At 36.3% G+C, this 21,800-nt stretch overlaps 1 protein-coding gene across 1 annotated transcript in view; it reads right to left on the reverse strand.

The window, feature by feature from the left end:
• The window catches only part of DMD (dystrophin), a 2,107,962-nt gene that overhangs the window by 1,443,281 nt on the left and 642,881 nt on the right, over positions 1–21,800 (reverse strand). The window contains exons 16-17 of the mRNA XM_029240038.1: positions 21,023–21,202; positions 10,501–10,676 (exon numbers count right to left, since the gene is read on the reverse strand). Of these exons, the coding sequence (XP_029095871.1) occupies positions 10,501–10,676; positions 21,023–21,202 (356 nt within the window). The remainder of the gene's footprint in view (positions 1–10,500; positions 10,677–21,022; positions 21,203–21,800) is intronic.

Here is a 21,800-nt window from a genome sequence, read left to right on the forward strand (position 1 = left end):
CTCCCTGCTCTATAAAGTTAAGATGGTCTATCTCTCGCAACACATAGGTGGGTCCAAATGTGTGGTTCACAGTCGCCATATTGCTTGGCTCTCTTTCAAAACTATGCCTTGGCTCTCTATAACCAGATTAAAGTTCCTTAGTCTGGCATTGAGTACCTTTCTTTTTTTTCCCACAATGAACTCAACCTACCTTTTCAACCTCATCCCTTACTTCTCTCTTTCCAATACTGCATATTTCTGCTCTAAGCAAACAAACACCCACAACCCTGTGTAAATGCCACTTGTATACAGCCTGTATCTGCATCGTCCTTTTCCCTAATCTTGAGTCCAATAGGCCCCTATCCTTTAACAGTCTACTCAGATGCTAATGTCTCCATGAGCTTTCCATGCTCAACTGTCAAGCAGGACTGGAAGTGATCCTTTCTTCCTTATGACTTTTCTAACATTTTATTGGTACTTCTTCATGACATAGTTTATACTACTAGAATGCAAGCTTCCTGAGGGAAGGACTAAATATGGTTCTTGGTCATAGCAACTGGAGTGCTCTGCACATCATAGTGATCCATTAGATATTGTTGAATGAATATGAAAATTAGCAAGAAAACTAATGTTGCTGTCACTACATTCTTGAAATACTGTGGACTCATACTGACTACAGGACTGTTCAAAGAACCCCTCCATACACTGAGTGGTGCCTTGGACCTTGTGGGAAGCAAATTAAACTTTAAATACCCTCAGTGTGCAAGCTCACTGAGTTTAAAGGACTTCAACATGCTTTTATCTCATGGGTCTTTGAAGTTTAAATAACTTCCAGTCAAGGTTTAGAAACTATCTGGTACAATGCAGAATACCATTTAAATCTGATGTGTACTCACTGTCCCACTGCCACTTCCCCAGCATCATGAGTTGTTTCCATTCATTTACTTCTTCTAGTGAGCATCTCTATGAAGTTTAGTTAAAACCCAAAGCAAAATGCATGGCCCTACAAAGCCAGTGTCTTAGCTCAGGCTGATGTAACAAAACACTATAGATGGGTGGTTTAAACCAGGGGTCCCCAACCCCTGGGCCGCAGACCAGTACCGGTTGTGGCCTGTTAGGAACTGGGCCGCACAGCAGGAGGTGAGCAGCAAGTGAGCAAAGCTTCATCTGCTGCTCCCCATCACTCCCCATGGCTCGCATTACCACCTGAACCATCCCCCTGCCTCACCCCATCCCATGGAAAAACTGTCTTCCATGAAACTGGTCTCTGGTACCAAAAAGGTTGGGGACTACTGGCTTAAACAATATAAATTTATTTTCTCATCGTTCTGGAAGCCAGAAGTTCAAGATCAAGGTGTCAGCATGGTTACTTTCTGGTGAGACCTCTCTTCCTGGCTTGTACATGGCTGCCTTATCAATGTACGCTCACATAGGAAGGAGGAGAGAGAACAAGCTCTCTGGCGCCTCTTCTTATAATGGCACTAATCTCATCATGAAGGCCCCACCCTCAAAACCTCTTCTAAACCTAGTTATTCCCCAAATACCCCATTTCCAAGTAACATCAAATTGGGGTAAGGGCTTCAAGACATGAATATTGGGGAAGTGGGGCACAATTCAGTCCATAGGAGCAAGACATCATTGTACTTGCCTGTGATGAAATGATGTGTATTGATTCATAGAGATACAGGTTGCTGACTAGGGAAGACATCAGAATAAGAATATTCTCAGAAAATGTTAGAATAAGAATAGTTTCTCTTATAACACAAATGTGGTAATGGGAAGATACCTGTTCTAAATTAATAATTGGGAACTCAACTTTCTCCTGGGGAGAGGGTGTATATTTTTGCCTAAATAGTCATCAAGAGAGACACATACAGTAAAATTTCCAGTGTGAGGGCCAACAAGGAAAGTCATATAAATTCCATTTCGGAGGTGAAGAAATAGATTCTGAGTGAGATTAAGTTACTTGCTTTAGTCACATAGGTGATGAGTGGAAGATGCAAGGCCAGAATCCATCTCTGTGCAGTCACAGGGCCATCTGCTCTTTCAGATCCATTCTTCATGTTTCTCTTGTCCTCTCTGTACCAGAGGAATATATACATTTTCTGCCATCGCTTTCCCCCTGGCTTGTGATTAGAGGCACTGGCAGAATACCGAAAGATGGAAGGAAGAGAAAAGCCAAGTTCCTTCACACTCAACTTTTGCTGACATTTCTAGAGCAGCTTCATCTCCACTGTGGCTTCAGTTTCCTCTGGATGGTCCCTCCCTCCCCAGGTCCAATCTCTTGCCTGGCAGTCCTAACACTGCTAGTCCCTGTTTGAAGGCCCCAACTTTGGGACTCTGGTACCATCCCCCCTGCAGTGTTCCTCTATCTCTAGGGAAATGAGCAGCCTCTTGATGCTGCTTGTACGTTGAGTTGCCTCACTGTCCCTCTGTGCTGCTTCCCAGCTTTTCATCACCTCCTTCAACAATTCCCTGTATTATTTCTCTCTCTGAAACACCTAGAGTGGTTTCTGTTTTCCTGACAAGACTGACAAACACCCATCTGATATGCCATGAATATTTACTGAATACCTCCAATGGGCTAACTTCTGGGTTAAGTGCTGTCGGTCTAGAGTTGCAAATAAATGGCTCCTGCCCTCAAGGAGTTTACTGGAGATACAAATATGCAAAAACAAGATCATTACAATAAAATTCTGCAAGTGTTTTAATGGAAGGATTGTCAAAGCTGAGAAATGTCTGGGAGGTTAGGTTCCCAGAAAGAGAAGGTAGTTAGTTGGGGAAAAGGAATGTGGCAGCTGGAAAAGGGAAAGTAAGGAAAAGGGAATCTTCAATAGAGAGAACAGTAGGTACAAAGAAACAGAAGTCTGAGGGAATACAGAGCATTTGGAGAGCAGAGGGTGGTTCATTAAACCTGAGCAGAGGGCAGTGCCATTTGAAATGCAGTTTGTGGCCAGTCTGTGAACTATCTGTTAGTAGCCTGTGACAAGAAAAGTCACTAGAGCATAAATAGTCACGAAGCATATGATTTCATCTGATTTCTTTTTAATTGCAAAACTTTCTTGACAAAGGAAGCGGTGCATTGATTTATATTCTGGCTTCAGCTCTTCATCTCACTGTGTACTGGTAATAAACAGTTTGCAGACTATTTTGAGTAGCACTGGCATATAAGAAAATGGGTAGGGGAGAAGGGAGAGAAGCTGGAGAGTCAGGCAGTCAAAGATCAGAAAGGAATTCCTGTGCTATGCATTTCAAGAACCATGGGCAGAGGAATGATCTAATTAAAACTACCTTTTAAGATATATCTCAGGAGGCTGTGAACAGTATGGATAAGAAGGGTGAGCGTAGAGGCACAGAAATCAGTTAATAATTTCATGCAGAAAACTATCAGAGACTTAACTAGGGGGAAGGCAGCCTGGATGTAAAGGAACAAATACACTAAAGAGAACTGAACGGACTTAGGGAGGTGGCAGATATCATGACCACTGTGAGTGGCTGCACAGGTTGTACACTGCACCAGTCCAGAAGGTGCTGTTTTTAGGAACTATGATGTGAAAGACAGTCTCTAAAGATGAGTAGTCTAAACTGCAGAACTTCATTTGTGATTTCTATAAGAAGTCCAGGTGGAAATGCCCAAAAAACATTTGGATGTTACAGGTATGAGCATCGGGAAGGAGGTTAAGCTAGAGATGTTAATTTGGAAAACAGCAGGTATAGATGTGTGATAAAAGCAGGATTATAAATGATATCACCCTGGAAAAGAAAGTATCATAAAAAGAAAATAAAGCCAAAATGTGAGTCTTTTGGAGACCAACATGAAAGGGATAGGAAGAGGAGAATGGGAATACATAGTGGGAAAGCAAAGAGGAGAAAAGAAACAGGGGAGAACAATATCCCAGAAACTGAGAAAGAGGAAAATTTCAAGAAAGAACTAATTACCACTGTCAAGCACAGCACAAAGTTCAGGAAGGATAAACTGAAGAGCGACCTTTGGAGCTGACAATTAAGGAGTTCTCTGGTGACCTTGCTGAGAGCAGTTTCAGCATTTCATGTAGAGTATGAGAGGGTAAAGGAAACAATCAGAAGTAAGGAAATAGTGGTAGTTCACATCTTCTGATTGAAAATCAACTCTTTTTTGCATTCAACCGTGCTTCTTCTTTTAGGTGAATAATTGTGACTACCATTTTCTTCACTCACGGAACAAACAAAAACTGTATGTCATGGTTCCAGGAATATAGCTCTATCTTCCTCTTGGCTGGCATCTTTTTGTGCCTCACATTCTGGAAGAGTACATTTTCATACAACTGCTATAGCTAGACATCCATAGCTATGTGTAGCATCTTACAGGACCAGTTCCCATTATAGTGCATTTCAACTTGGAACATGTATTGGGCATCCCCAAATCAGAAGGTCCCGTAACAGGTTGGGAGTAAGATATGGACCCTGGCCCTGGCAAGCTTTGAGTCTAGGGGGTGAAACAGGCATATGAAAAGGTCATTTTAACATATAGCACTAGAGGGGTCATAAGAAGGGACATCATCTTGTGTGGCATCTTATGTAGTATCACTTAGCCTAGTCTGGAGTAAATGGTTCCTATCATTGGGGCTGGTTTGAGGAAATAAGAAGCAAGAGTCAGGATGAAACTAAGATGATGCTCTAGTGCACTGATTTACAAAATGTGGGCCCTGAACTAGCAACATCAGCATCGCCTGGGAACTCATTAGATATTAAGATTCTCAGGCACTGCCCCAGACCTACTGAATCAAAAACTCTGGTGGGGACCAGTAAACTGCCTTTTAACAAGGCCTCCAGACGATTCTGATACATGCTAAGGTATGAGAACCGCTGTTCTTGGTCAAGGGTTCTCAAACTTTAAGGCTTATCAACAATGACCTGGAGAGCTTGTAAAGGATTCCTGGGCCCACCTGCAGAGTTTCTGATTCAGCAAGTTTGGGGAGCGTCCTCCAAGTCTGCATTTCTAACAAGTCCCCAAGTGATGCTGCTGTTTCATGCACTGCACTATGAGTATCACTGCTCTAAGTGTTCTCTGGCCACTTAGCATGTCTCTAGAATTAACATTCTTACATTCTTCAAAACATTTATTGACTTACTGTTGACTTATATGACAAATTAGCTTTAAGAACCTTAAATGGATAGTTATCTTTTCGGAACATCTGAAGATGGTATGTAAGGTTTCTATTATTCACCAAAAATAGTTTCTAAACTGAAATTTGAGTTTATGACCAAGGTCATTTGACTCTAATACATAAAAAGAGGTAGGACATTGCAACTGTTAGCACTGAAATGGAAATTAGGAGACTCATCACTAGTCCTTATTTTGCAACTGAAAGCAAGTTGCTTAACCTTTCTGGACCTCAATTAACCTGTAACCATGAACGGGTCTGGAGTCTAGTTTCCTTAGATAAAAGGAGCAAAGTTTTATTTTACTGGGCAGTGCCAATGGAAAAAAAAAATATTATTACTGAGTCCAACATCCCAAGTATTTTAGGGTCAATTTATCATATAGAAAATAAAAAATTAGCTCTTAGACACATTAATCATCTAATTAGATTCTCTGCATAAGTTAAAATGTTTTAGTTTACAACTTCCAGATTATAGTTTGGGAATCAAAGTTAAAATAAATATCTAAAACAAAAATAGCTTATGCATTAATCTCATAAAATGGCAAAAAGACAGGTCTTATCTAACTTCCTTCCAAGGACGTGACATAAATTAACATCATTCAGGCAGCAGACATTAAAAAAAGGGAAAAAAACACAATTAAGCTGAAAAATAGAAAACAAAATAATTATGCAGGTACATAATTGTCTAGCTCATTTATTCCACCATTTAGTAAGCATGTGGGACAGAGAGAAAAAGCAAACTTAAGACTGTCTGCTTACCTAGAAGAAGATAAAGAGACTCGGTGAATTTAGGTATTTCGAGACATCTCTCTACTTCCCTTGAGGTCAAAGATACTCATTTATTAACACCATAGCTGAAAAACATTATCCTTATTGAGATAGCATTTACTTAAAAAACAATTCAATTTGCCATTGTTTTCACCTGGCTGATACAAAAATGTAAATGAACGCTTTTGTGAAAAGTCTCTTTAAATAACTGCTATATGATTAGTAACTAATCTCCTCGATAAATCCCAATTTACTATATAATAGATCTAGTTTTAACCTATTCTGAGTTCCATACTCTGATAATTACCTATATGTAAAATATTATCACTGAACTGCAGGGATAATTTACTATTAGAAATAATTACCTTGTGACCCAAGGTCATCAAGGACTTTCGTATATCTTAGTGTAAGGAGGACAATTTATGCAGTAAATATTACAAATGTAGAAATTGTATCATTATTAAGGAATCAACTAAATGTACCTTAGATAATTAAGAAATTATAGTGTGGTACAAAACTGAATTTTAAATCCCTTAATAGTTTTGAACAAATGATGATATCCTAATGGGTAAAATTAGAATATTAAAGATTATCAGAATGTTCATTTGTTTATTATTAAAAACAATTCCATGAAGAAGTAGATGGAATTCTTAAATGCTACTGAAAAATAAAATTTTAGTTATCACAATTAATTGAACTCTATTATTCTTTCAACAAATATTTATTGATTATTTATTGTATGCATGATGCTATATATGGAATCTAAGTAAAATATAAAAAATCTGATAACAGGATTCCTTTGTTGTGATTGGTGATGAGAAAAATATATGTGGGTGACATTGAGGCATAGAGCAAAAAAGGAATGTAATGTACTGGATGAAGTGGAAAGATTTCGGGGAAGCTACACAAAAAACTGGTGGGAGAAAAATATTTTATACCACAAGAAGGGGTTTGTGTTTTACTATGGGGACAACTGGAGTTATGGGGATCTCAAGTCTGGAGGGTCAGCATAAAAGCAATTTTAGATATATTAAGGCAGATTGATCAGAAAGGGGGGTGGGCAAGTCTGGCCCCAGGGAGGTATATGGCTTAGAGTATGGCGCTGGCAGTTAGAATGACCGGAAAATGATGACACTTGCCCAGTAATATAGTGTAACAATAATAATAAATAAGGAGAAAGGAAAGAGAAACTGATACAAATGGAGAAGTCAGGTGGTAAATTCTGTTTTGAAGAGGAAGATGAAAAGGCAATTTTTTGTTACATTTGGTAAGCTTGAGAGGATGCTTACTATGGAATTTTTTTCACCAATAGTCCATGAGCACCATCTCTACTTTCTCCACCAACCATCACCTTCACTGTCATCAACACCTCAGTCACCACCACCACTTCCACCACTGCCTCTGCCTCTATCACATCCACATAAGCAAACAAGAACAACAGCTACTGCATTTACTGAATTCTAACTACCTTACAGGCAACTGTATTAAATGCTTCTTACTTAATCCTCAGTGCTCAATAAAGTGAGGATATTGAATCTGAGGCACAGATATTAGGTAATTTGCCTGGGATCATAAGCTAGTAATTAAAACAGGCAGATTTCAAACCTGAGTAATTCTGATTCCAAAGACAATGACTTTTCCAATATTTGCTACTTCTTTAGCCACACAGTCAATGAGTTATAATAACTAAAATACGTGTGCAATGTCTGAGTAACTAGGTGTGGGTAATTGGAGGCAACAAATGTTTGCATTTGATGAAAATAAAAATTGAAGCACTGCCTGGATGCAGATCATAGATTTAGAGACATAAAAGTGAAATTTGAGGGAGTCAGATATAGAGCTATGAAATTTGGGAGTCACACATTTAGAGCCAGACTTGAATCAATGAGAGGAGATAATTCAGATAAAGAAGTCAGAAGGGCAAAAAAGATTTGAATTTATAAGATAGCACCATAGGACTTAGGCAAAAGGAAGAAAGCAAGTCAGATAAAGAGTAGTAGGAGTAGAACCAGTAGTGTGTCAAAGAAGCTGAAAAAAGGGATCATTTTTTAAAAATCAGCACCCAATAGATTGCCAAGACTACAGTCTTGACAGTTAAACACTAGTAGTTCTCACCTGGGACAAGAGAGAATCACTAGCCACCATGATGTTTTCAGTCATGTTTGCATGATGCCTCTGGAACCATTATAGTATTTTAACCAAATTCCATCCTGCAGACAATGATCACTTACTGAATTTAATTGTTCCTAAATGTTTTCTCATTTCCTCTCTTTGTTCAGTCTAAACTTATCAATATAGAGTCTTGCACAGAGTGTCCATGTTACCCTACTGTCCAAATCAGGATACATCTGAGAGTGAAAGTTGGTGCTTTATATAATTATGCTGGGACAAAAGGTGTAATGTGGGATGATTCAGGCAAACCAAGACATAAGATCACCTTTGTCATTTATCTACAAAAGAAACATGTTCCTACACAGTCCAGGTTCTGTAGTCAGGTTACCTCAGCTGAAATCCTGGCTCAGGCACTCTGAAGCTGTGTGTAATAGTAATAATAGCCATACCTATTTGGGAGGGTTAGTGGGAAGAATAAATGAGCTATGCAGACAAAGCACTTAATCTACTGCTGAGTGCATAATAAAATCCTCAATAAGTGTTAGCTTTTACTTAAGTAATATATTCTTTATGTTCCCAATTGAACATGCTTCCAAGCACTTACAAAAACTGCTGAGAGCATATGATACAAACAGAATTTAGGAGATAAAATATTTCACCACTAGTCACACTTTCTTGAAAACAAAAAAGTACTCAGAACACATTTTTCCTAACCAAATACATTCTCCAAACAGGAGCCAAGAATAAGCTTTTGAAGACAGAGATTGATAGGAATCAAGTTGCTCTGTTAATATCTGTATTAGAAGGGTCCCGAACATATTAGGGGGTAGATCAACTAGGTCTCCATATTGCTCTGCTTGGAAACTTGTTGGAGAGCTGTTAGGTTGTTGCAAAGGATCCATAACTCCATGTGCCCACTAGGCATTGTCTGTAGACATATATTTAACAAGGCATCAAATTAATCGCCATGCTCTTAGGATTAATAAAAAGCAAATTCATTAAGAGCTTTACTGATTTATTTTTGCTGTCACATTCTTTCTCCATCAATGAATGTTAAAATTTCAACCACTATAATGAGTAGAGTTCTTGGAAGTTTCTGCCCCAAATAGAATGCCAATATTCAAAGATTCTGAGAACCATTTGACCGGAACAAGGCTCAGTAAACTTTTCTTGTAAATGGCCAGATAGTAAATATTTGGGGGTTTGTAGGTCATATAGTCTCTGTGACAACTACCCAACCCTGCCTTTCTGATGTGAAAGCAACCAAGGATGATGCATAGATGAATGAGTCTGACTTTGTTTTGATAAAACCTTATTTGTGCACACTGACCTTTGAATTTCAGAAATTTTCACATGTCATGAAATATTCTTCTTTTGATTATTTTCAACCACTTAAAAATGTAAAAAACAGTTCTCAGCTCATGAGCCCTACAAAAACTGGCAGCAGGCTGGATTGAGCCTGCAGGCTTCAGTTTGCTGAGCCCTGAATGAGAGGGTTCACTCAGCCAAGGAGCTCCAACTGTGGAGAAAAGCCCCGTGGTCTACGGTGGAATTATGAAAGTAGGTTAAAAGTCACGGATTAACAGGGAAGTATTGAAAGTCCTAAATGGTGTACTTGAAAACTTTTCTAGGTGTTTCTTCCTTTGCCTAAAACATCTGACACGCTATTTTTGGGTATATGTTCTTCTCATGCTTCCCTACCCTTGTATACACGAATTCTAATGTCAAATGTTCCATGTGCTCCCAAACACATGCTGCTTAGAAACATTAAGGCAGGTTTTAATGTTCTTTCTTAATCTTAGAATTATAATAATTGGCATGAAAAGGAAATTGTACCATTTTTATGATTTTCATGCTGGCTTTTGCATTTATGAAATTTTATTCCCATCAGTTTAATATATCTACTGATTTACATAATACCTAACTTATCTACAATGTCTAGTTGAGAATATCCACGAAAAGCTCAGTTAAAAATTCTAACACCTTCAAGATAAGACTTTATAAATATCAAAGAACAGGAAATCTGTTCTGTAATTACTCCTGATATAGGACATGCAGATTGAGACATTATGTTCTCGTAAACTAACAGAATGGATTGTGTCTATTATAGGTGTACTTCTTCTTCATGAAAATGTCCTTTCCATTACTGGAAAAAGGCATTTAATGCAAAAGTAGGCACTGAACAAGCAGGCTCTTGATAAGAAAAAAGGAAACTTTCAGGATAAAAGGCATCCATCACTTGTGGTTTCTTCTTTCAATCCAGAAAATAGTATTTCCATTAAGCATTCTGTTTTTGTTGGGATAGGGATTGCTTGGGGGAAATTTTAAAACTTACTTCATAATTTGTCTCACTAACTTAACTGACATTATAGGCACCCGAGGCTTCCGGAAATATTGTTTAGGTAAAAACACTGCCATCAAAATAGCTGTAAATGAGTTTTCCTGCTTAACAATTACTCTTCGTTTGAGGATAAAGCCATGAGCAAAAGCTTCTCACCTTTTCCTAATTTCGGAATCCACAATAATCTGCCTCTTCTTTTGGGGAGGTGGTGGTGGGAGTTCCTCTTGGGCATGCTTTATGAGGATTTGTTCCCTCGTGGTCACCATAGTTACCGTTTCCATTACAGTTGTCTGTGTTAGTGATGGCTGAGTGGTGGTGACAGCCTGTGAAATCTGCAAGAAGTATTGAAACAGAGGTCACACACTGCTTGAAAGACTTCAGCAAAGACTGCTTGGAGTGGTGAAGGAAAATAATGAGAAACTGTTCCTATTTGTTAGTAAATTGACCTTCAGATCAAAATAGCACCATATTGAACCCAAATCAAATTGTTTTATCTGACTTAAGTTATGTTGACTGAAACCACAGAGGAAAGTAATCTCAAAACCAAAAGTAAACTAGCGCCTCTTCAATTTATTGGTCAAGCTATGGGAAATAAGTGGGGCAAAGGAGGAAAACTTAGGGTGTCATTCTGTCATTTAATTAGACATGCTGTTTAAAGTATTTACAACACTAATGTAAATTTTGCTCAGGTATGCCAGCACTAATTCCATTGCCTGGAACATTGTATATGTTTATTAAATAGTGCACTGAATGCATCTTTGGTTTTCATAAATATAATTATTTAGAGTCTATAAATTTTTAGACAAAATTCTTTGGACTGTGTAATAAATGACTTTTTAATCAAATAAGTGATATGCCCTGTAAAAGTACAATAAAAGATTAATATAAAATGCCTATTAGTCCAGAAATACATTTAAGCTGAATATTATTCGAATGTTAAAAAGCACGCTACACTTGTTTGATTTAAATTAGTCAATCTGTTAAAATATTTGAGTATCCAAAGTTAGCATTCAATTCTTCTTGGTTTAGAATCACACTAACTTTGTGTTCAGACTTTACAAAGATTTTTTTTTTAGACATAGATCATCACTCTTTGAAATGATACGATTTGTGACCCAAGTCGTGAGAGGCCATTCCCTCAGTACACAGGCATTACCAGACAGACAAGTCACAAAACGGTGAGACATCCTCTTGCCTTAACCACCAATTCTGTCTCACAGTCCTCCAGTTATTAAGACTAAAATGTTACCTCTTGTGATGTTAATCATTACTCTTCCAGTAAGCCAAATTTTTCGGAAGATCTATTTCCATGGAGACCAAAACAGGCCTGCTTTGGATCCACTTATACATACTAAATATACACATAGTCAAGGATCTGGTTGGGACCAAGATTAGTTTTACTGATTTTCCTGAATTTGCCAAGAGATAAGAAAGAGGTTTGAGGGAACCTCCCTGCCTCACACATGATGACCGATTCCCTCAATGGGAAGAAAGCAGGGAAGCCTCATGATCTTCTGATTTCAGCTTCCAAATAGGAATTGACATGTAGTAATGAAATCCTTTGTCATGGTGTCTTATGTAAAAATTGCTTTTGACAAATACATTTTGAAGGTGCTACCCTTTGTGCAAGCCACATCTTTACATATGCCAAGGCCTTAGGGACTTCCATTTAGGTAGCCTAAATAGTTAAAAAAAAAAAAGACATTAAGAGATATCAAGTTTCTACATGTGTCAAGCACAGGTTTTATCTTCTCTAAGATCTCCATAGATTCATTATTCAGAATCAAGCACTGAGCTTCAAACTATAATTATATAGTCCATCGACAAGTTATGCCAAAATGAAAGCAGAAGGTAACATAGTTTTTAAAAATGCTTAAGATATAACCTCAAACCTAACTGAACTCAACACAAAATGACAATTACATGATAAAATTAATTCTACCTTTAACCAAAAGGAACACAGAGTTTTTAAGTAGGATTCCAAGAGCATTTAATTTTTTCAGAGTAACATTTTTTTTAACCATGGGCAAATTGTTTTTGCATACAATCAGGGCTTGAAGAAAATATTGTTCAGGTGGAAAATTTCTGCTTTTATATGTGCAGGCACCAGAATGCAGAGATTCTGAAAATACAAAGCTTTTTTTTGCAGTTATATCTAATGTTATGGAATATTTGTGCTACTGAATATTTGGCTGTGAAATTAATTTCTAAAATGTTATAATATCTTCTAACTGATACTTATTATGAAATTGGATAGGTGTGCCCACGGAAGGTAAAAAGAAATGGCAACATTATATACTATGAAAAGACATTTAAGAATATAGCAAACCTTGTAAGAAAGAAAAAGTAATATTTTTTAATAAAATAATAGCAGATGTGGATCTCTAATTGTTCTATACTATAATCATCACTATACTGTATTTGAAACTACTACTTCATTTCCTTAAGAAATAAGAAATACATCTGTGCATTGACCCTGTAAATATAGGGTATAATTCATTATATATAACAAATTAATAATTACTTTCAAAACCTACTCCAGAATAAAAAACAATTGGTCATGTACTAAATTTCCCCATCACTTTTAGTTATTGACTGTAAACACTTAATTATATGTTAGAATCATTAAAAATATAGACAGGAAGGGATTATGGAGGTCACTGAGTATAACCTCCTCCTTACTACAGGATTCACTACTGCCAGAAGCAGACAACTCCTTCCTGAGTATGGAATCAAATTTTCCCATTGGCAAAGATCTTTACACCTAGTGGAAGCCTGCATTATTATGACTTCATTCATATAAAATTTGTTTTGGGAATTCCCTGGTGGTCCAGCGGTTAGGACTCTGTGCTTCCACTGCAGGGAGCATGCGTTCAATCCCTTGTCTGGGAACTAAGATCTCACAAGCTGTGCTGCGTGGCCTGAATCAATCAATAAATAAAATTTATTTTGAACCCTGAAACAACAAAGAGTAAGGTGAGTATTGTTTCCACCTGACAGTCTTAAAGGTCTGAAGCTTGATAATCATGACTCTAATAAATCTTATTTCCAAGCTCTATAATGCCAGGTACTTGCTAGAACTAGATTTAATCGGGTGCTCCAAAACCTAGATTTTCTGACTTTGGACATCATATTCAATTAAAGCAATCTAAAACTGCATAAGTTATTCAGCAGCTGAATCATAATGTTTCAATTAAATTCTAACATCTATTCAATATGTGTCACTACAGGACACCCACGAACAAATACAATGGAATCTCTATTTTTAGAGATCTCACAGTATAGTAGTGAAGGTGACAACCACACAAATAATTGTGAGACAAGGTGAGTTCCATATGAAAAATACAAGTATGGAAAATAACTGCATGTAAATGTCTTCAAGAAAACAAAATAGATTTGTTTTTAAATACTAGCCCCTTGATCTGTCAGTTAACTAGCCAGTAAAAATGGAAAAGAATTATTTGTCTTTAGGTTTGGAAGCTAGTTCCCCTTACAGTGATTAAAGTGGAGGTCTCTGAGACAGGCTCCACAGTTCTCAAACAACAGGTCCACAGCTCACATCCTGTAACATTTAAGGAAGACTGGTTACTCTCTCAGAGCTTTGATTTCTTTTCTTCATATGTAAAACAGTAACGATAATACATCTCTCACAACGGTGTTGCAAACAAGGCCTGCTTCATGGGTGTGCAACTTACGTAGTCACCCAGGTCCCCTCACTCAAAAGGATCTCATTCTTGGTTTCATGCTCTGCTGTCACCCTCTTGAAATTCTTAATAATTTTTGTAAAGAATTCCTGCATATTCATTTTGCACTGAGCCTCGCAAAATATGTACCCCGTCCTGGAAGCAAGAATTAAATTACATAATGTTTGAACACAATAAGTACTCTCTTGCTACATATTAGTAATAACCACTAAAAAGTCCAGAGAAAATTCAGGAATTTTTCTAAACCGAACCTTCTTTACTTATAAAGTGATATATGTTAATTTCCAAAATTTACATTTTTCCCATTGTGAGAAAACCTGGAAGAGCATTTGCCCAGTATCTTGATAGTTCTAGGGTGAACATCTTCTTGCATTAAGGTTGTATAATTTGGGTAGGTCTAGAAAAAACATACTATTTTCAAACAATGAAAATCTTTCTTACCATTTTCTCTTCCATTTGTTTAAAAATGCACATTTTGAAAAGGAGCTACATGTACATTCAAGCATATTTAAAGAATGTAAAAGAGCATATAACGAAAGGAAACATTTCTTTTCCAGCACTGTGTCCAGTTTCTCATGGGCAACTAGTTGTATTTACCACCTGTTCTTATATTTTATTTTATTTTTTACTTTATTTTTTTGCAGTACGTGGGCCTCTCACTGTTGTGGCCTCTCCCGTTGCGGAGCACAGGCTCTGGACGCGCAGGCTCAGCGGCCATGGCACACGGGCCCAGCCGCTCCGCGGTATGTGGGATCTTCCCGGACCGGGGCACGAACCCGTGTCCCCTGCATTGGCAGGCGGACTCTCAAGCACTGCACCACCAGGGAAGCCCTGTTCTTATATTTTAAATTAACTTTGTGCTGTTATCTTTCTTTCAGTTTGGCCCATATTCTTAACTGTACCACTTAATTATTTAAATAGTCTTGACTTTGTAAGTTTTGATGTTAGAGATTTCTACTGGTATTGTGAGATACTATTTGAACATTTAAAAAAAAACTTACTAAAAGAGATTCAAATTATAAAAAATTAGTTACCTAATTTATCTTATTATTATTAAAATACTTATACTTGTAATAAAAGCTACCAGTCATGGAGCTCTCTGCACATTCCAGGCATTATGCTAGGTGCTTTGCATCCCTTATCTTATTTAAAATACTCAAAACAGTATCTGCAGTAAAAGCTTAGTAAGTGGTGGCTATCGTTACCTCACAATGGCCCTAAGAATAAGTACTAACTTTATTCCCATTTTATAGATGAGAGGTAAAAATTTCAGGCAGGTTGACAAGTGTGGATTGAAGTTTCTCGTTGTGTTCTTTATACATACAGAACTTTAGAGTGATCACTGATTTTTAATGGGCATAGAGGGGTTGCAGTTCTACAGTTTAAAACATACTGCATAATCATAGCAACAGTTTTAGCTGATAACTGATATCCAGGCTTAAAACTATCTCCACAGGCATGGTAGCACAAGGCACAAATATGCAATGATGGTGTGAGGATTCACAATTCTAAGCAACAGAAAGGATTTATATGTTGAACTTTATGAGAAAACTGGGGTAAAAGATCAGGTGCTCACAAAGGAAGCTGGGTTATTAATCAAAAGGCTAAAAAATGTTCTATCTCATGAACAAATGCCAAGGAATTAACACAGCTAGGTGTAGCATACAAGGAGTGCCCAAGTTCATGAGAGTGGCTTGGTAACTAAACTGTAATATCAATTACTGCCCTGTTTTGATACTGATATTAAGGCAATATAACTTATTGAATATATACTGATATTAGAATCATAAGCACAGAGTCAATATTCAAAAGATATCATAAAAGAAGTCATTCTCCTATTTGAAATATAATATTATATGATGGTTAAGAAGGTTTATTCCATAAAACTCTCTTTAATTTTATGTATTTTGTCCCTCACTTCAAATTCTCTTTGGTACACATTGTCAGAAAAAAGAGATACATGTTGGCTTCAGGATACATACTAAACACAGAATTTGAGCAACTGTGTGAATTAGTCACATCTGCAAAAATTCAAGAAGCAATGAAATTTATTTTTTCTGATCCACCTGACCTTCCTCTACACACCATCTGGCAGGAAGTAATGGAACACTTTCTTTAACTAGGGATGCAGATTATTAAGCATACAGAAAAAACTTGGATTTTTCTTGCTGTGTTATTTCATTTATTGTCAATAAACAATAGATTTATCATATAGATGCTGAGTATTTTATCTTAATAGTATTTTAATTACATACTCATGATGAGTGAAATGTAACTATTTCAGAAGCCAGTCTTCTTCTAATAGGAAGAGAATTTCATTTTTATTATCATCTTCCAGCTGACCCTGAGATTTATACAATGGAGATAGTTGGAATCTCTTCACTAATTACTCCAGAGTTTTATATAAAATTTCAAGAAAAGAGAAACGCATCATAAACATTTAGAATTGGAAAGACACTACAGAGATCTTCCTAGACCAAATTTTTCATTTTATAAATAAGGAATGAGTGGTTCCAACAGTTAATTCAGCTCTTGTCTCTTAAATTTTCAGTGCCTACAACATTTTATGTTGTTGTCGATAAATGAATTTACAACATAAAACCAGTTGCACTGATGCACACAAGGCCTGTTCTCAAACATCTACTTTAGCTGAAGGTAGCAAAAGAATACAGTTAATTCCCAAGGTTATTTGAGCTATAACTTGGAAATTTTCTAATAAAACCTTTAACCTAAGCAATTAACCAAAAGATGCTCTAAAATTCAAGATAGTTAGTCCATGAATTAACTAAGATAAAAACCTAAAATAAATGAGGAAATTTTATTTTAATTATGGGTTTTATAAAACCATTAAAATTGTTTTTTAATTGGCAGCAGACTGATTAGACTTGGAGAGCTTTCAGGAACCACTGAAAAGGGTTGTCAACTGAAAGGCCTTAGAGTATTTTTAATTAAAATCATTGGCAAAAAGATGAGAGGCAAACCAATTGTAACTACATTTCATGTATCAAGAGGTCTACAAAATAATGCTTTGAGAATGGGTACAGTCAGAATGTGCATGTAAAATATTTTATGGAGAGTAAAAACAGGGATCTCTAAAATATGAGAATGAACTCTGAAAAGAAAGGCAAATACAGAAATTTTCATCTTAATGCTTTTGCATCTATTTGCATTTCTGGTATTACGAAAAACACTAGCTTATTATCTTCAACCATGTTTTACATTACTTACATGTCTGGCAGGAGTTTTAAAACTCTCAGAAGGACATAAATAATGTAGAACAGATATATCCATACATAATAATCACTTTCTTTATTTGGGAATCCATGAGTACAGACACAGACACACACAGCATAAACATGTACGCTCATGTTCAAGGGGAGGGGAATTCTGAGGACATTAATTTTATCTTTAAGGTATTTGTGCTCATAGTTCAGAACACTGCAAAAATGGTCATTAGAAATATAGCAAAATATTGATAAAATGGGAATAAGAGCTATGAACTTGCACGAGTCATAGAATGTTCCTTATTTCTGGCAAAGAAGATAATTTACTCTGTTTAAAAAAATCACAAGGCTACAGAACTTCTGGACTTATCTAGATAGATATATTCTTATGTCTAAACTCATGCTGCCAAGTCTAACATAAATTACCATAATAAATTATAAAGCAAATGAATAATATCCCCTTTCCATAGTATACCATGATTTCAGTTAAATGCGAAAAATAACATTTCAAATCATTTAAAGTATTAACTATAATGAATTTCTGACTATCATATTCCCTAATTACAATCAAAATATAAATATGTCCACCAGGGGCACGGCATTTAGGAAAAAAATAGCTGAGTAAATTTCAATGAGCACGTTTATTAAAAAGTTTGGAGGAAATATAGGGTCATTCGAGTATTTAAATAAGTCAATTCAAGGTGTATTTCATTTGCTCTCTTTTCCCATTTTAAGCATCCACATAGCAAATGTTATTATTCTTTTTAACTTTTGGAAACAGAAAGTATTTCCATTTTCTTAGGCTGCCTTCTCATCAACTTCAGCATCTTCAGCTTGTGTCCAGGTATTATTCAAGCCAAACCTGACTCTGAAATGCAACAGAGCAGCCCTCATAGTTGATTTTTTTCATGTTTTGATCTCTTGCCATGCTACTGTTTCATAAGGTCAAAATCCCTCAAAGCCTTGACCTGAATAGCAGTCAAAATTTCGGGCACATGATGAGCACACATGAGCACGATCGGATGCCTTGTCATCTCAGTCACAATTCCAACACCCTACTGGATTTTAACCATTACCAGAACTTTGCTCATTCTTTATACCAATCATTTAAAAGGATTTTTAAAAGACTGAGTATATTGTGTCATTAATGTGCCTATTTTTCCCCCACAAACATGCTGGAATATATGCATACAAGTGAGCTTTGTTCTTTAAAGTCACAACCTTACCCTCAACATTCTTGGAATTCTTATGCAATTTTGATTAAGTTCAATGTGACACGTAAGAAAGAAATTCACTTTTTTTAGTTACAAGATACTATTTCTTTTTTCACTCTATCTCCTTTTAATTCCTCTTTCCCTGGGTAGCTTCCTAAGAGCCCCCCACTCCCAAACAATGATTTGGATTGGGCCTATGATAGTACATTTTTGGAAAAAAACAAGGAGTGAAAAGTGAGACATGAGCTTAAGGAAGGCTCAAGCTTAGTGTCCTAGGAAGCAACTTGCTAATATAACTTCATTTATCTGCTTCTGGTCTGGTATAAGAGTGTATAGTGGTTTAAAAATAAATTTTAAAAAAATCATAGTGAACTTACAACAAGCTGTCCAGACTCACTAAACAGAATGCCTTGCATATCAAGAGAACCTTTTTTTCTCAAAATGCTTTCATGTCTATGGTTTTATTTTACCCTCATCAAACCCCAGTGAGCAAGTAGAGCAGATATATGTTATATGTTGGAAATCATTATATAAAGAATTACACAAACCAAAGTTAGTACTGTTTTACCATAGATTTCATAAAGTTCAAAAAGAGGAGGTTAAGTAAGTTGCCCTAGGTGGTAGTCTCATAACTTTTAAGCCATTAAAAAATAAGGTTTCTATTTTATTTTTTAACCAACTAAAATAATCAAATAAGTAAGATTTTGATGAGATGCACAAGTCTCATTCCACAGAATGAGCATATTTAAATACTAGCAATATACTGCTAGGAAATACTATCAATATATTGCTAGGAAGGTCTCCGTTCTTCCCATTTCAGGCAGCACTGAGGAACACCAGAATGTGGGGACTGGCACATATGTCACTGTCTTACTAATTCAATGTTTTAAAAAAATATGTTCTGCAGACTTTATCAAAGGCTGCATGCAGATTACTAGCCTACTGAATGAGATTTTCTGAGCACAAAATCTAGGACTATGCATTTGAATCAGTTTCCCAGGTAACTATTATGCAGACTCAAGTTTGGAAAACCACTGCCAATAGGGCAAGTGAACCAGAATGCAACCTTTTGTTAACCCCATTACACCTCTGTGAATATATCCCCTTAAAGGGACACATTTCAAAATATCTTCATCAAATAATGCCAGTGCTTCTTAACATGGTAACTGACTATTTTACAGCACCAATAATGTATGGAACCAGTGGGTATATATTGGAATGATATCACTGATGGTTTAAAAAGTATAACACTTCCTAATGTCTCACATATTTGTTACATAAATGCCAATGATCATGCAAAGTAACCAAGGCCAGATTACATATAATAAGAAGAATCATGATCTCGTGGTAAAATCACTATTATATCAAGTAATTGCCAAAAATATAGTCAATAGAATTTTTATTATTGCCCAATGACTGTATGAGAAATTACTGCAATTGATACTCCTTCAAGTTTTAAATTTTAAATATGAATTTGGTTTTTAAAAAAAGATTGAACTGTGACTGAAAATCATATATGTTGGCTGATCATATTTTCTTAAATTATATTCTTGGAAGCAATACTTCAAACTTCATTTCTTCATCTTTCAACAAACATTTCCTAAGTGCCACTTATCAGATGCCAAGTATCAAAAAACAAATTCCCTGTACTGTCTCACAAGAGAGGAGATATATGCCTAAAGCTACTGAATGTGGCTTTAATAGAGGTGTGTGCATGGTGCATTGAACTATGATCTGTGACCAATTAGTAAAAGCTTCTATAATGTGAAACAATATGGCAGAATGTATTAAACACTATTAAACATAATGTTAATATTTTGAATGACTGTCCATGATTCCACCATCTAATAACCATATCAGATAATAAAAGTTTCTAGTTTAAAAATATCACATTAAAAAAAATTATCAAAACTTTTACAATTCTTAGCATAAAAACACATGACACTACAAGTAAAACATAGATGTTTTCCTAATCTACAGCCTATATGTGTTAGTATAACTAAGCGGCATGATTTTATGAATCAACAGTCTATGGCAGAAAATCCACTGATTATAACCTCACTTGCACTAATTGAAAGAGGTCTTCAGTGAAATCAAAGGACCTGGGCCCTAGTCCTGCTCTTATCACTGACTTTCCTTGGACAATTCACTTTTCCTCCCTAAACTTCATTTTCTCATACGTAAAATGTAGAGGTCAATTAATAGCCCTCATCATTCCAGGGATCATTCCAGCGTGATGACACAGTTCCCTAGCATTTTGTCCGACTGCTCTGAGTCACTCAGATCCTCATTCCCATTGAATTGGAGGGGATTACACTCTAAGGCAGTAGCTAGTTCAGTCCACTAGCACTCACTCCTCCACTTCTACCACATTCTCCAATGTCAAGGCAACCAAGAGAGCCATGCTGTTATTCAACTGAATACTTAGCAAGGTCTAATCTAGTGACACCCTTTGCAGGGTTACAGCACCACTCTCTTATTGCAGATTTCAAAAATCTGAAGGATAATTTACTGTAGGTTAATTATTATCACTAACCTGTGCTGAACTCTTTTCAAGTTTTTGGACTAAATTATCCCAGCGCTGGGCAAAGTTGTCCAGCCATGCTTCCATCTTTTGGGCTACCAATGTATTTTTCAGTGTTGAAAGAAGATCTTGGTTGAGTGAGCAGAGTTTGTCCATGGTTTGCTTTTTCTTTTCTAGATCGGTTTTTAAAACCTGTTAAAACAAGGAAGAACACAGACTAAGGCTAGGTTACATTTTATGAAACACTATAGTTCAATTTGCTTTTGCATGCACTTTCTCATTTGTATACATATGGAAAGATTATAATTGTGCCTGCAAAAGATCGAGAGTTCATAAAAATATAAGTAGAAAATTATAATCCAAATAATGTTCCCTTGAAGAGAAATAAAAGTCAGATGTAGAATAAACACCTCGTTGAGGCACTTACGAACTACCTAAACATTTTTGAAGAACTGCCAAGTAAAAATGTAGCATTGCTTCAAAAGGCAAAACAGAGATCAACATATGGAAATTACTTTTTAACATTTGGAGGTTTTCTAAAGTGAAAGGCATGGCTCTTGGATGTTAGTGACTATCTTTCTAATTTCTGATAGAATTCAAAAAAAATATCACAGGCCAGAAGTACTGAAGAAAAGATAGTGAACTGAGAAGATGAGCATGGCTAAGGGGCCTTCCCAATCTGAAATGCTGTGATTATTTGAATAAATTTGCAATATTATTTATTTCTATGATTTTTACATTCTTTTCATTATTTGGATACAAAAACCTTGTTATTCAGTTTACTGACTTT

The sequence above is a fragment of the Monodon monoceros genome, unplaced genomic scaffold (assembly GCF_005190385.1).
Source record: "Monodon monoceros isolate NGI ecotype Baffin Bay Population unplaced genomic scaffold, NGI_Narwhal_1 Super_Scaffold_22, whole genome shotgun sequence".
Classification (NCBI taxonomy): domain Eukaryota; kingdom Metazoa; phylum Chordata; class Mammalia; order Artiodactyla; family Monodontidae; genus Monodon; species Monodon monoceros.